This window comes from Cherax quadricarinatus, chromosome 7 (genome assembly GCF_038502225.1).
Source record: "Cherax quadricarinatus isolate ZL_2023a chromosome 7, ASM3850222v1, whole genome shotgun sequence".
NCBI lineage: Eukaryota > Metazoa > Arthropoda > Malacostraca > Decapoda > Parastacidae > Cherax > Cherax quadricarinatus.
This window is the reverse complement of record NC_091298.1, coordinates 200,900-217,201: the sequence shown is the minus strand read 5'-3', so window position 1 is coordinate 217,201 and position 16,302 is coordinate 200,900. Positions and strand designations below refer to the sequence as shown.

The 16,302-nt window shown below is 39.9% G+C and overlaps 1 protein-coding gene across 1 annotated transcript in view; it reads right to left on the bottom strand.

Moving 5' to 3' along the window:
* Window positions 1-625: 625 nt before the first annotated feature.
* Window positions 626-16,302, bottom strand: part of LOC128686836 (pseudouridine-5'-phosphate glycosidase) — a 138,643-nt gene continuing 122,966 nt past the window's right edge. The window contains exon 12 of the mRNA XM_070082709.1: window positions 626-697. Within this exon, the coding sequence (XP_069938810.1) occupies window positions 626-697 (72 nt within the window). The remainder of the gene's footprint in view (window positions 698-16,302) is intronic.

The window sequence follows — 16,302 nt, the reverse complement described above, 5'->3', positions numbered from 1 at the left end:
AATAAATATAGAACAAATAGAGAAAATTCCTGCCAGTTCCACAACCTATTTGCTGGCCAGCAAGACAGGTTCTGGTTTCATTGTTTGCACATGCTTCTGAAGCAGTATTTCCTGTAACATATACAGAATGGTTATAAATATGGCCATAACCATGGTTATAGTGGAAGGCCTTGGTCAGATGACCAAAAGCTCCAATGGTGGGTCATCATCTTTCTAAGACCTGCATCAGGAGACACCTGTCCCATTTCCTGATGAACCTTACCTAACCTCCTGTGATGCAATATGCAGAAATGTCTAATTCTAGATTTTTTCCCAAGTATGAAGTGTAGTGGACCCAAAAAGCTGAGCCCTAAAATGGCAATGCATGGCCAATCTAAGGCCCAAAAAACTGTGTGCACTAGGTCAAACACAGCCTGGTCCCCTGCATACTATTATGTCATATACAGTTTTAAGGGTTGAGCAAGGAACAGGTATAGACCTAAAAGTTGGCTTCATATTCCAAATCAATGTGTGTTTATCACACAGTATCTGAAAATAAAATAAATATATGCACTCACCTTTTTCAGCAAAATAATTCTGCAGTTAATAAGCACTGTACAAAAAAAAAAAAAAAATAAAAATGCAGTCATGAGCTTACCTTAATTTCTGGTTCCATTACTGTTGCAACAAAATCGACAATGCTGCCACCTATCACCACCTGCAGAATAATTAGTGTAAATTCCACAAATCATAAAATTTACTAATAATAATTCCACATACCTGTACTGTTTCACCCTGTCAGTGCTCAATGGACAAAAAAATTAAGTTATTGCATTTGTTATAATTAGTATAGTAGGGCTCTACTTATTCGGCAGGTTAGGTTTCAGGCTACTGCTGGAAAGCAGAACTCGATTTTTTCCATTTATAAATGCATATAAATGCCAGATAACAAGTTTACACTAACATATATTAAGTTAGCAATAGAACTAGGCATTAAAAAGTAAAATACACACACAGTACACTCATTATTTACCTCAAAATATTTGTAGTCTTAGTGTAGGGCTAAAGGTGAGTAGTATTTACTCTAAGAAGTCAGGTGTGGTAGCCCTCCTTGCCACCCCATCCACACATACTATACTACAATGCTTAAAGCTCCCTAGAGAGATAAAATGCATATACAGTACACGCATTACTTACCTTAAAATATTTGTAGTCTTAATGGTCTTAATGTAGGGTGAGAGGTGAAAAGTATTTATTTGTAGAAAGTCATGTGGGAGGTATGGCATCCCGCCTGGCCACTTATACCTACTACGACAACAAGCTCCCTAGAGCAATAAAATGCATATAAAGTACACTCATTAATTACCTTAAAATATTTGTAGTCTTAATGTAGGGTGAGAGGTGAGTTTTATTTGTATGAAGTAAAGTTGGGAAGTATGGGTAGCCAGGAAGGGCAGCCCTCCCCACCCCACCCACACATAATGTAAACAAACCAGATGAACGTGTCTGGTTTTTGTCACAAATCCTACAAGTTACCTGGCTACCACAAGTCCTACAAGTTGCCTGGCTACCACAAGTCCTACAAGTTGCCTGGCTACCACAAGTCCTACAAGTTGCCTGGCTACCACAAGTCCTACAAGTTGCCTGGCTACCACAAGTCCTACAAGTTGCCTGGCTACCACAAGTCCTACAAGTTGCCTGGCTACCACAAGTCCTACAAGTTGCCTGGTTACCGCAAGTTCTACAAGTTTCCTGGCTACCACAAGTCCTACAAGTTGCCTGGCTACCACAAGTCCTACAAGTCACCTGGCTACCACATCTCATATTTATGTTAATTTATTCTACTGTGGGGTATATTTGGATGGATTAAGCAAAATGTCTTTATTAATGTTTTATACGATATTTAATGCTCCTTAGAGTGATTATTGTGTTATTATCATTATTATTATTAATATGGCATCTTCAAGACTAATAAGACACTCTTAGTGATTTTAATGTGTACCTGCATGCCAGCACAGTGTGTAAGTTTACTTAAGTACAGGTACACATATGTATCAGTTATAATAATAATGTAGGTATGTAGTCTACCTGGGCTACATACCTACACCTACCTACATAGCTACATGATATTTAATGTGGCCCAGAGCCATATTATTACCATCAACATACCATGGTCACTGAGTTTAATCATTTATAACAACTACCTTTAGTAAGATGCCATCATAAACAAAGGGAGAAGTAATGAATAATTCAAGCCGAGAATTGTAAACAAAAGCTACCACACCTCCATAGTATATAAACAAAATGTTTATATACTATGTAATGTGCTTCTTACATAATTTTGAAGAAAATATCATAGATGGATTAATGAAAATGTCTATATTGACATAAAATTAGACATTTAATGTGCCCAAGAGTGATTATTATTACATAATAGAGAGATGTGCTCATGGAGAATGTAAACAAACTGGTTGGCCTGTGCCGTATTTGAAAGACCACTTGCGGTATAGAAAGCTTTGGTCATAATTTGAGATCGCCGTATTAGCGGAACGCCGTAAGGCAAAACGCCAAAAAGCAGGACCCTACTGTATTAAGAAGTATAGTACCTACAATTCTCTGTATTACATTCAAATTTTAGTTTAAAGTGGCCCAGTGTTTTTGCATATGAATGCAAATATTGATCCTGAACTTAATGTGTTGAATAATATTCATAAGGGTAAACACCCTTTTGATCAAACCTGTAATTGTTACACAACAAACCTTGCACCAAGTGTCCTCAATAAAAGCAAAAGTTTGTGTGCTTTCAACTTTAGTACATGTTTTGAAATCACAGGGACAAACTAAACCTACAATAGTAATATAATGCCTTGAGAATAAGAGGCATTAGCTTTGACCCAAGAAAGGGGAGGTTAAATCCAGTTCCTTGGATCAAGAACCCCTCACCAGTGTCAAGGCACCTCCCATGAGGGTGGCACAGGTTTGTAAATAAATACACTAAAGTATTCAACAGACCTATCAAGGAGGGTGGTACTGGTATTTGTTATGCTAGAGTTACAATGAATAAATTTTGTAATGACTAGGAAATAACTTGGAGAACATTTAAGTATTTAATTTACTTCAAGCTACAATAAAACTTTAAAAATGGAGCTATTTACAGAATCCCTCACACTAAAATACTAATTATTAATGACAGCATAAGATAATGGTCTCAGAGAAATGGTTCGCAAAAGTTTACAGCAAAGATCAAAGATGAAAATAGCACTGAGTAGGTTTACTAAAATGGATGTGGCATCTAATCTAATTAAAAACCCATGAGAAAAAAGATGTGAGAAAAAATGTGTTGTTCATTTTGAAATTTTTCAGGTCAAAGGTCACAAAAAATGTCAACTTTTTGTTTGACCTCCAAGGTCAAAAATTGTCTAAATAAATGTTTTAGAGCTACTTTCTAGCTTCAAAATGGTATGTTTATCAGGTCTGTAGGTACCACACAAGAGAAGATATTTCATTTCAAAATTTCCCATTACCTGCCAAAAAATGACCTTCTGGTCAAAGTTCTGTGACCTGTATCCTCAGAACTGTTTGAGCTACAGACTTGGGACAAAAAAAAAAAAAAAAAAAAATCTCATTGAAAAATTGGAGAGGTGCTGTGAAATGGCCTGGTTGAAGTGACATGGAATGTCCCTTCTGACACATTCCACAAAGCCAATTTGTATGTCAAATTTGCCTTCAAAATGCATGTTGATAGTATAGTCAATGACTGCAAGTTGTTTCACAACAGGTACACAGCTGTGCCAGTCAGCCTTTCTTGTTTCTTTCATTCAATGCTTATGTACAGCCATCAACACTGCTACATCTCTTGTGCCGTACCATCAAAATGCCATCACATTACTGGTATGAATACCTGCATTTCATTAGTATCTACAACTCTTGTAAATGCTGGCATATGTTGTGTATTTCCTCTCACTGTCCTACACGTTTTTAATGTTCATCTTGAGGAAATAACAAAGAGAAGGGCTTGTGTCTTTGAATAAGGTATGCCCTTTACCTAGATGTAGCTCCACCACATTCTTTACAACTGCACCGGAGTCCTAATGTGTCACGTGGATTTTTCATAGTTTGCTTTTCTGTACACTCAATAATGTCCAGGACTATTCCAGTTTCACAATCACGCATCACAAGTAGTTTGCTTGGTATATAGTGGTGAAGGGAAGTCTTCCTTTGAATAAAATCAGACTCATCTATGAAAGTTTTTTGGAATGGAGAAAAGCACTGACTGAATTTATGTTTCAAGTACAGTGAACCCCCAGATATCAGCTGGTGCAGAAATCGACCAATTCGAAAATAAAGCACTTTTTTCGGCAAAATTTTCCCCCGGATTTCGGCCATCTGCTCGGAAATCGTTGGTATGAAATGCGTCCACCCGCTGGCGACATGGTTCCTCCTTGTACGTCTCTGTTGTTGGGTTAGGAATACTCCATACGTTCATCCATTGTTTTTGATGTTTGTTTATTGATTGCAACTGTGAAATATGCCACCACGGGGCCAAAAAAAGTTCAGAGTGCCAGCCCTTTGGTAAAGAAGGTGAGAAACACGATAGAATTCAACAAATAAGTTATCACAAAACAGGAAAGTGGTATACGTGTGGTGGAGCTGGCCAGGATATGTGGGAAATCTACATCAACAATCAGTTCCATCCTGTTGAAGAAAGAAGAAATCAAAGAAGCTGATGTTGCGAAAGGTGTAAATATGCTAACGAAACAGAGGTCTCAAACAATCGAGGATGTGGAGAAGTTGTTGGTGTGGGTCAACAAGAAACAATTAGTGGGAGAGTGTTTCAGAGGGAATAATCTGCGAGAGAGCAAGGCAGTTGCATGCGTATCTCGTAAAGAAAATGCTGGGAACGAGTGCTGCTGTTAGTGAATTTAAGGCCAGCAAAGGCTGGTTCGATAGATTCAAGAAGTGTAGTGGCATACACAGTGTTGTAAGGCATGGTGAGGCTGCAAGTTCTGACAAACATGCGGCTGGAGCATTCAGTGATGAATTCAAGGGGTACGTAAAGGCTGAAGGATCCCTTCCCCAACAAGTGTTCAATTGTGACAAAACAGACCTCTTTTGGAAGACAATGCCAAAGAGGACCTATATCACGCAGGAAGATAAGGCACTGACAAGACACAAGCCTATGAAGGATAGGCTAACTCTTTTGTTCTGTGGGGATTTCAAAGTGAATCCTTTACTTGTGTGTCACTCTGAAAAATCCCAGAGTGTTCAAGAAAAACAATGTCATGAAGAGTAAATTGTGTGATGTGCAGGGCTAACAATAAGGCATGGGTCACAAAACTAATTTTCATTGAGTAGGTCTATGAAGTGTTTGGCCTGAGTGTGAAGAAATACCTCCTGGAAAATAATTTCCCACTTAATTGCCTCCTGGTAATGGACAATGCTCCTGCTCATCCTTCAGACTTCGAAAACCTATTGTTTGAGGAGTGTAAGTTCATCACAGTGAAGTTCTTTCCCCCTAATACCACTCTTCTCATCCAGCCCATGGACCAGCAGGTCATTGCAAACTTCAAAAAACTGCACACCAAAGCAATGTTTCAAAGGTGCTTTGAAGTGACCTTGGACACTGAAATGACCCTAAGAGAGTTCTGGAGGAATCACTTCAATATCTTCCAATGCATAAGCCTCATAGATAAGGCTTGGAAGGGAGTGACTTCCAGGACTTAGAACTCTGCTTGGAGAAAATTGTGGCCAGAATGTGTACTCGAGAAGGATTTTGAAGGGTTAGAGGCTGACCCTGATGACCCTATGCCTATTGTGGAATCTATTGTGTCTTTGGGGAAGTCCATGGGGTTGGATGTATGTGGCAAGGATGTGGAAGAGTTGGTGGAGGACCACAGAGAAGAGCTAACTAGTGAAGAACTGCAACATCTTCAACAAGAACAGCAACAGCCCACAGCTGAGGATATTGCTTCAGAAGAGGTAGAGAGAGGGGAGACTGTGCCTTCTTCAGTGATTAAGGACACTTGTGCAAAGTAGAGTGAGGTGCAAAGTTTTGCGGAGAATTATCACCCTGATAAAACTGTTGCAAGTCATGTCTGCAACATGTTCAATGACAATGTCTTGTCCCATTTAAGGCAAATTTTACAGAGACAGCAGAAACAGGCCTCTCTGGACAGATTTTCTGTGCGACAGGGGTGCAGTGATTCTCAAGCTGGTCCTAGTGGCAGTAAAATACAAAGAACGGAAGTAACCCCAGAGAGGACTTTGATACCTTAAGTCATATTATGGAGGGGGATTCCCCTTCCAAACAATAAACTCTCCTCCCTCTCCCTTCCTCGCCTTCTTCCATATGCCAACAAGAATCTTCAATAAAGGTATGTTATGTTCATTTGTCAAAATTACTACTTTATATTTTTTTCTCATTGTTTTCTGTATGTAAAGCTATGAGTATTCTTTAACCCTTTCAGGGTTGCCGATGTACTAGCATGGCTTACGCACCAGGGTTATTGACGTAATAGTACGCCTACAATCTAGCGCCTTCAAATCTAGCAACAGAAAGTTGGTAGGCCTACATACGAAAGAATGGGTCTATATGGTCAGTGTGCACAGTATAAAAAAAAATCCTGCAGCACACAGTGCATAATGAGAAAAAAAACTTTGACTGTGTTTTTGGTTGAAAACAGCAACTTTGCACTGTATTTTTGTATGCTATTTATGGTTGTATTCTAGTTTTCCTGGTCTCATTTTATAGAATGGAAGACATATTACAGAAATTGAGATGATTTTGATTGGTTTCACAATGAAAAGTACCTTGAAATTGAGCTCAGAGTAGCAGAAATGTTTGATTTTTGCCAAAGTTCAAAAGTAAACAAATCATGCCACGCGTCCAATACACATCAACTGGTGAGTCTAATATTCTTTCACAAGTGTGCTGATATTATTTATACTATTTCTACACTAATGCAGTAGTCTGCATATCTTCTATTTTTTGTGAAAATAAAAATTCAAAGTGGAAAGCAAAAGAAATGTAAGAGGGGCCTGGGGAAGTGACTAATGAACAGAGGAAATGTTATTTTAGTGCCAGGAATGTCTGTCTTGTTTATTCTGGATCCTATTTGGAAACTGGCATCTGAAATTTGTGTGAAATTGGCAAAATTGCTAATTTCTGACCATTTTATTGGATAGTTGATATTGGTAAATGGGTGGTTTCTTGTACTCATTTGATAGAAAAAATGGAGTTCTAGCGAAATAGCTATGATTTTTGTTGACTAGTACATTTGAATTGGCCGAAAATAGGGTTCAACGTGGGCGAAATCGCCGATGTGTAAACATCATCGAGACCGCTAACTTTGCGAGAGCATAATTCCGTAAGTTTTCCATCAAATTTCATACTTTTGGTGTCATTATGATCAGGAAAAGATTCTATATCTTTTCATAAGAAAAATAATTTTTTTTCCGAAAAATCTTCAACCCTGAGAACAAGTTTAGGAGAGGGCCTCTCGACCCTGAAAGGGTTAAGAAATGTTTATTTTTTTTTTTATTATCACACCGGCCGATTCCCACCAAGGCAGGGTGGCCCGAAAAAGAAAAACTTTCACCATCATTCACTCTAGAATGAATTAATTGGATTTACATTATTTCTTATGGGAAATATTACTTTGGTTTTCAGCCATTTTGTATTTAGGCCAACCTTCTGGAAAGGATTACGGCTGATAATCGGGGGTCGACTGTACATAATAATTTCCCATTTTTTGTACAGCAAATCATCTCTCTGGTTATTGCTTTTATCAGAGAAATGCAATATATGCAGCAACAACAGAAAACAATCAAGAGATGATTTCACTGAAAACCGCAATTGCTATACATAAATCTATCTGTACTCCAATACTTAGATGTTGTATATTATTCTTATGCACATGTGGCATAAACATTAGTGTTGCAAAGAACAGATACAGCTCTCGTCTTTCATTGCCAAAGCCTTGACATAATGAAACACAAGAATTGGCCACCATGTTAATTTATTCTACTGTGGGATGTATTTATCATATTTATATGTTACATAATGTGTTTATTATATACGCAATTTTGAAAAAAAATCATAGATGGATTAATGAAAATGTGTACAGTGGACCCTCAACCAATGGCTTTAATCCATCCCAGAGAGCTAGCCTTTAGCTGAATTAATTTTCCCCATAAGAAATAATGGAAATCCAATTAATCCGTTTCAGACAGCCAAAGTTATTAAAAAAAATCATTTTTTTCTACATGAAATATACATTTCCCTACACAAAAAACAATGAGACATGCCCAATACATTCATAAATAAATACAGTGGAACCCCGGTTATCGACTGGTTTGATTATCAGCGGGTTTTTCGGCGCCCGGTTATCGGCTGTTTGCTCGGTTATTGGCGGTTTTGGACACATCCAACTGCCGGCTGGGGCAGCTTCAGTTTGGCTTTGTCTCTTGGTGGCTGAGGAGGCTTCTGTTCATACATCCAAACATTTTACTTGTTTACCATTGTTTTTAGTGGTTTTTCTTGCAGTGCAACTGTGAAATAAGTAATCATGGCTCCAAAGAAAGTTCCTGTGGTAAAGAAAGTGAGAAACACCATGGAATTTAAGTGTGAAGTGATCAAAAAGTTTGAGAGTGGTATGAAGGTGATGGAACTTGCCAGAATGTACAGCAAGAATAAATCAACATTACATCCATCCTGGCAAAGAAAGAACAAATCAAAGATGCTAATGTTGCAAAAGGAGTAACTTGTCTAACTAAACAAAGGACACTGATAATGGAAGAGATGGAAAAGTTATTATTATTGTGGATTAAGGAAAAAAGAATTAGTGGGAAACAGTGTAGTGGAGTCTACTATTTGTGAGAAGGCCAAGCAGTTACATGAGGATCTTGCAAAGAAAATGCCTGGAACAAGTGCTGCAGTTTGTGAATTTAGGGCCAGCAAAGGATGGTTTGATAGATTTAAGAAGCACAGTGGCATACACAGTGTTGTAAGGCATGGTGAGGCTGCAAGTTCTGACAAATGTGCAGCTGAACAGTATGTTCACGAATTCCAGGACTGTGTAAAGGATGAAGGATCTGAACCCCAACAAGTTTTCAATTGTGACGAAACAGGCCTGTTTTGGAAGAAAATGCCAAAGAGGACCTACATTACCCAGGAGGAAAAGGCACTGCCAGGACACAAGCCTATGAAAGACAGGCTTACTCTTTTGTTGTGTGATAATGCTAGTGGGGATTTCAAAGTGAAGCCTTTACTTGTGTATCACTCAAAAAATCCCAGAGTGTTTAAGAAAAACAATGTCATGAAGAATAGATTGTGTGTGATGTGGAAAGTTAATCATAAGGCATGGGTCACAAGGCAAATTTTCAAAGAGTGAGTTAATGATGTGTTTGGCCCAAGTGTTAAAAAATACCTCCTGGAAAAGAAATTGCCACTCAAGTGCCTCCTGTTACTGGACAATGCGCCTGCACATCCTCCAAACTTGGAAGACCAAGTGTTTAGGGACTTCAGTTTTATAAAAGCAAAGTTCTTGCCTCCTAACACCACTCCTCTTCTCCAGCCCATGGACCAGCAGGTCATTTCTAACATCAAAAAAACTCTACACAAAAGCAGTGTTTCAAAAGTGCTTTGAAGTGACCTCGGACACTCAGGTGACCCTAAGAGAGTTCTGGAGGAATCACTTCACTATCCTCCATTGCACAAGCCTTACAGGTAAGGCTTGGGAGGGAGTGACTTCCAGGACTTTGAACTTTGCTTGGAGAAAACTGTGGCCAGATTGTGTCCAAGAGAGGGATTTCGAAGGGTGTGAGACTCACTGTGACCCTGACCCTGACCCTGCTGACCCTGTGGACTCTATTGTGTCTTTGGGGAAGTCCCTGGGGTTAGAGGTGAGTGGTGAGGATGTGGAAGAGTTGGTGGAGGACCACAGGGAAGAGCTTACCACTGAAAAGCTGCAAGAGCTTCAACTTGAACAGCAACAGATTGCAGCTGAGCAACTTGCTTCAGAGGAGGAGGAAGAGGGAGTGAAGAAGGTGCCTTCTTCAGAGATTAAAGAGGTGTGTGCAATGTGGACCAGGGTGCAAGCTTTTGTAGAGAAGCACCAACCAGACAAAGCTGGAACGAGCCATATCTGCAACATGTGATTAGGCATGGTGAGGCTGCCAGTTCGGACCACAAAGCAGCTGAAAAATATGTGCAGGAATTCAAGGAGTACATAGACAGTGAAGGACTGAAACCTGAACAAGTGTTTAATTGTGATGAAACAGGCCTGTTTTGGAAGAAAATGCCAAGCAGGACCTACATTACTGAGGAGGAAAAGGCACTCCCAGGACATAAGCCTATGAAAGACAGGCTTACTTTGTTGATGTGTTCCAATGCTACTGGTGATTGCAAAGTGAAGCCTTTATTAGTGTATCACTCTGAAACTCCCAGACAGTTCAGGCAAAAGAATGTCCTCAAGGAGAATTTGTGTGTGCTGTGGAGGGCAAACAGTAAGGCATGGGTCACTAGGGACTTTTTCTATGACTGGTTACACCATGCATTTGCCCCCAATGTGAAAGATTACCTAACTGAAAAGAAATTAGAACTTAAGTGCCTCCTGGTGTTAGACAATGCCCCTGGTCATCCTACAGACGTGGAAGAGCGACTTTATGGGGACATGAAATTCATTAAGGTGAAGTTTTTGCCTCCTAATACCACTCCTCTCCTGCAGCCCATGGACCAGCAGGTTATTGCAAACTTCAAAAAACTGTACACAAAAGCTCTGTTTGAAAGGTGCTTTGTAGTGACCTCAGAAACTCAACTGACTCTAAGAGAGTTTTGGAGAGAGCACTTTAATATCCTCAATTGTGCAAACCTTATAGGTAAAGCTTGGGAGGGAGTGACTAAGAAGACCTTGAACTCTGCTTGGAAGAAACTGTCGCCAGAATGTGTAGACAAAAGGGATTTTGAAGGGTTTGAGGCTAACCCTGAGAGGATTATGCCAGTTGAGGAATCCATTGTGGCATTGGGAAAGTCCTTAGGGTTGGAGGTTAGTGGGGATGATGTGGAAGAGTTGGTGGAGGAGGACAATGAAGAACTAACCACTGATGAGCTGATAGATCAACTTCAACAGCAAGAGGCCAGACCTGAGGAAACTGGTTCAGAGGAGGGGAGAGAGAAATTGAAGAAGTTGCCTACTACAAAGATTAAGGAAATCTGTGCAAAGTGGCTTGAAGTGCAAACCTTCATGGATGAAAATCACCCTCACACAGCTATTGCAAGCCGTGTTGGCAACCTGTACACTGACAATGTTGTGAAACACTTTAGGGAAGTCATAAAGGAACGAGAGGTACAGGCCACTATGGACAGATATGTTGTGCGAAAGAAGTCCAGTGACTCTGAAACTGGTCCTAGTGGCATTAAAAGAAGAAGGGAAGTAACCTCAGAAAAGGACTCGACACCTCAAGTCTTAATGGAAGGGGATTCCCCTTCTAAACACTAACACTCTCTCTCCCCTCCTCCCATCCCATCAATCATCACCAGATCTTCAATAAAAGTTAGTGTCATGTAATTGTGCATGCCTTTTTCAGTTTGTGTGTATTAAAATTAACATTTCATGTGGTAAAAATTTTTTTTTTTTATACTTTTGGGTGTCTTGCACGGATTAATTTGATTTCCATTATTTCGTATGGGGAAAATTCATTCGCATACCGAACATTTCGCATAACAATCAGCCCTCTTGCACGGATTAAAGTCGCTATGCGGGGGTCCACTGTAATTTGAAATGTCCGTATTAGTGGAACGCCGTAAAATGGGGCCCTACTCTACAGTGGAACCTTGGCTTTTGAATTTAATTAATTCCAGATGTTGATTCAACAACCAAAATTGATGACAACCCAAGCAATTTTTCCCATAAAGAATAATGTATGTAGAATCAATCTGTTCCAGACCCCAAATGACAATACAGTGGTACCCCGAGTTTTGAACATAATCCGTTCCAGGAGCTAGATCTAAATTTGAAGCGTTCGAAACCCAAAGCAATATTTCCCATAAGAAATAATGTTAATACAATTCATCTGTTCCAGAAACCCAAAAATATTCACAAAAACAAAAAAAAAAATACATTTTGGAGAGATTAATTATAGTTTTACATACACACAACAAACCTCCATAGTACAATTAGTAATAGATAAATAAACATATAAAATAACATTTTTACATACCTTTATTGAAGAGTGTTGATGGCATCTGGAAGATAGAAAGGAGTGAGGGAGCATTTATTGTTTGGAAGGGGGATCCCCTTCCATAAAGACTTTAGGTAACAAGTCCTTATCTGGGGTTACTTCCCTTCTTTGTCTTTTAATGCAACTAGGACCAGTTTGAGAGTCACTGGACTCCTGTCTCACAAAATAACTGTCCACAGTCCTCTGTTTCTGGCTCTTATTTAAGATGTCCCTGAAGTGGGATATGGTTCTGTTACTCAATTTGTTCCAGCGATGGCTTGTTTCAGCTTGCTCAGGGTGGTACTTCTCCACAAACCTTTGCACATCATTCCACTTTGCACAAATCTCCTTAATCTGTGAAGAAGGCACCTCATCCACTCCCTCTTCCTCCTCCTCTAAAGCAAGTTCCTGAGCTGTGGTCTGATGCTGTTGCAGCCTCCTACCAAACAGGTGATTAAGTAGTTAACCTGCTGGCCAGCAGTACCACGGGGTACATCATCAAACCCAAGGTGGGGACTACTGAGCCGGCCTGACTGACAGTATTCACCAGGCTCTACACCTGCTGGTGACCAGCCTTTGAGTGTTCACCAGACTCTCACAGAATACACCTGCTGGTGACATCCAGGCCTTACTGCGTGTTCACCAAACTGCCTCACAGAGTGGACACCTGCTGACTTAGGCTTCTGTAGCAGACCTTAGGGGCCTGTGGGTCTCTGTAGAGGACGGACATGGAAAGCCAGGGTGTGTGTACCCGGTGAGTGTTGTGTGTCAGATGACATGGATAGAAGTATTGTGGAAAGCCAGGGTGTGTGTAGTACCCTGTGAGCGTAGTGTGTTAGGCGACACGGAAAGTCAGGGTGCGGTAACCTGGTGAGTGTGTCAGGTGACTCAATGACACACAAGTATTCAGTAAAGTTCAGGGTTTGGTAACCCGGTGAGTGTCAGGTGACACGACATACAAGTTAGAAAGAGTCGTGTAACTCGGTGTTGAAGTATCAAATGATGTGGTGAAAAGGCTTCCTTAGAGATTGAGTGTCATGACACTGGTGAAAAGGCAGTGTTGTGGATACCACGGAGACGGTGTGTCAAGTGTCGTGGATACCACGGAAACAGTGTTTCTGAGAACACAGTGAAAAGGAAGTGTTAATCGACACGATGACGGAGTGTTATGACACTAGGATTGGTAGCGTCGTAAGACACCTGAAGATGGCAGTGACATATGACACAGAAGCACTAGGGTTATTATGCTGTTATTTTACTTACTTGATATTTTGTATACAACTTTGTACATAATATTTGTAGTTATATCAAAGATAAAGACTCCTTATGTTTTTATACAAAGTGTACTTATAGTAAAGATTATAAATTGTATTAGTTTATTTGTAATCCCAAACTCTCCCATATTACAACACTAGTAACAGGCTAATGAAACAAAAATACACTATCTGTGTAGAGGTAATGGTGCTTTATGTTAAACTAGTGTTTTGTAATAGATGCCATTCCAGATGAAGCTCCTGCAGCTCTTCAGTGGTTAGCTCTTCCCTGTGGTCCTGCACCAACTCTTCCACATCCTCGCCACTCACCTCCAACCCCATAGACTTGCCCAATGCCACAGTACCTTCCACAGCAGGTAGAGGGTCAGCAGAGCCAGTGTCAGCCTCAAACCCTTCAAAATCCCTCTGTTAAACACAATCTGGCCACAACTGTCACCAAGCAGAGTTCAAAGTCCTGGAAGTCACTCCCTCCCAAGCCTTACCTATAAGGTTTATGCAGCTGTAGATACTGAAGTAATTCCTCTAGAACTCTCTTAGGGTCAATTTAGTGTCTGAGGTCACTTCAAAGCCCTTCAAACACTGCTCTTATGTAGAGTTTTTTGAAGTTAGAAAAGACCTGCTGGTCCATGGGCTGGAGGAGAGGAGTGGTGTTAGGAGGCAAGAACTTCACTGTGATGAAACTGAAATCTCTAGACAGTAGGTCTACCAAGTTTGGAGGATGTGCAGGAGCAATGTCCAGTATCAGAAGGCACTTGAGTGGCAATTTATTTTCTAGGAGGTATTTTTTCACACTGGGACCAAACCCTTCATGGACCCACTCTTTGAAAATTTGCCTCGTGACCCATGCCCTATTATTAGCTTTCCACAACACACACAATCTTATTCTTGACAACACTGTTTTTCTTGAACACTCTGGGATTTTCTGAGTGATATACAAGTAAAAGCTTCACTTTAAAATCCCCATTAGAGTTAGCATAAAACAAGAGAGTTAGCCTGTCTTTCATAGACTTGTGTCCTGGCAGTGCCTTTTCCTCCTGCGTTATGTAGGTCCTCTTCGGCATTTTCTTCCAAAACAGGCCTATTTTGTCACAATTGAGCACTTGTTTGGGTTCAAATTTTTCAGTCTTTACGTACTCCTGAAATTCAGCAATGAAGCTTTCAGCTCCACGTTTGTTTGAACTGGCAGCCTCCCCATGCCACTATGTGTATGCCACTATGCTTCTTAAGTCTGTTAAACTAGCCTCTGCTGGCCTTGAAGTCACTAACAGCAGCAGCACTCGTTGCAGGTCTTTTCTTTATAAGATCGTCATGCAACTGCTTTGCCTTTTCACAAATGACCGTCTCCAAAACATTCATACCTGCTATCTTTTTATCCTTGATCCACACAATCAACAACTTCTTAACCTCTTCGACTATTTGTGGTCTATTTTTGGTTAGCATATCAACACCTATTGCAACATCAGCTTCCTTGATTTCTTTTCTCTTCACCAGGATAGAAGTGATTGTTGATTTGTTTTTGCCATATATACTGGCAAGCTCCACAAGTCGCACACCACTCTCGTATTTTTGTACTATTTCCTTCTTCATGTCTATGGTGTTTCTCACTTTCTTTACCACAGAGGTGCCACTAGCAAGTTTCTTTGGGTCCATGGTAGCTTATCTCACAGTCGCACAAGCACCAAACACAATGAATTAATAGTGAAATGTTTGAATGGGCACGCAGGTTAGTGTTCACCCAAGCATGAACAAAGCCAGACTGGCTCACGACGCCTGCATGGGGACGCAGGCAGGCGGACAGGTCTGGTACGCGGTTTGAAACATAGGGCACGTTTGATACTCGGGACAAAATTGGTGCGAAAAAAGTGGTCAAATCTCAGGGTTCCACTGTACATGTATAAATAATATATTAATAATATACTAACTACTACATAAAAAATTATACAGCACAGGGAAAACTGTAATAATGAATACTAAATGAAAATTTAACTGCCTCTTACCTGTTAGAGGAGAGCTAATGGCAGAATTTAAGCAGGAGGTGGAGGAGAGGATGGGGGATATTACTGCTTGGAAGGAGAGTTACCTTCTATTAATATGTCAGGTAAGTGTCCCTCTGGTGTTGTTTCTCTACTTTGTCATTTTCACCACTAACACCTTGCTCTGGCCCACTGGTGCTTCGTCTCACTAAAAACCTGTCCTATGAGGTTTATTTCAGGCTCCGTTTTAACACTTGTCTAAACTGAGACATTAACCCTTTCAGGGTCCAAGGCCAAAATCTGAAGTGGTGCCCCAGTGTCCAAGAATTTAAAAAAAAAAATAATTGTTATTTTTTCTTATGAAATGGTAGAGAATCTTTTTGTGAATGTAATAAAACAAAAAGTAAGAAATTTGATGGAAAATTGACGAAATTATGCTCTCGTGAATTTTGATGTGTCAGCGATATTTACGAATCGGCGATTTTGCCGACTTTGACTCCCATTTTAGGCCAATTACATTATTCCAGTCAACCAAATTCTCAGTTATTTCACTAGTATTACTTCTATTCTATCGATTGAGCACAAGAAATCGCCAAGTCAACTGTTTCAACTACAAAATAAAGTGACCGGAAATTGGTAATTTGGCCAATTTAACACAAAGTTCAAAATATTCCAATTTCAAAATAGGGTCCAGAATAAACAATGTAGGTATTCCTGGAACTAAACTAACATTTCCTCTGTTCACTAGTTATGTTTTGAGGCTTTACAAATAAATTCCATTTTGATTTTTTATTCACATAATGAATTTTTATTTACACCAAAAAATAGAAGATTTACTGTTATGCAATATTGTAATA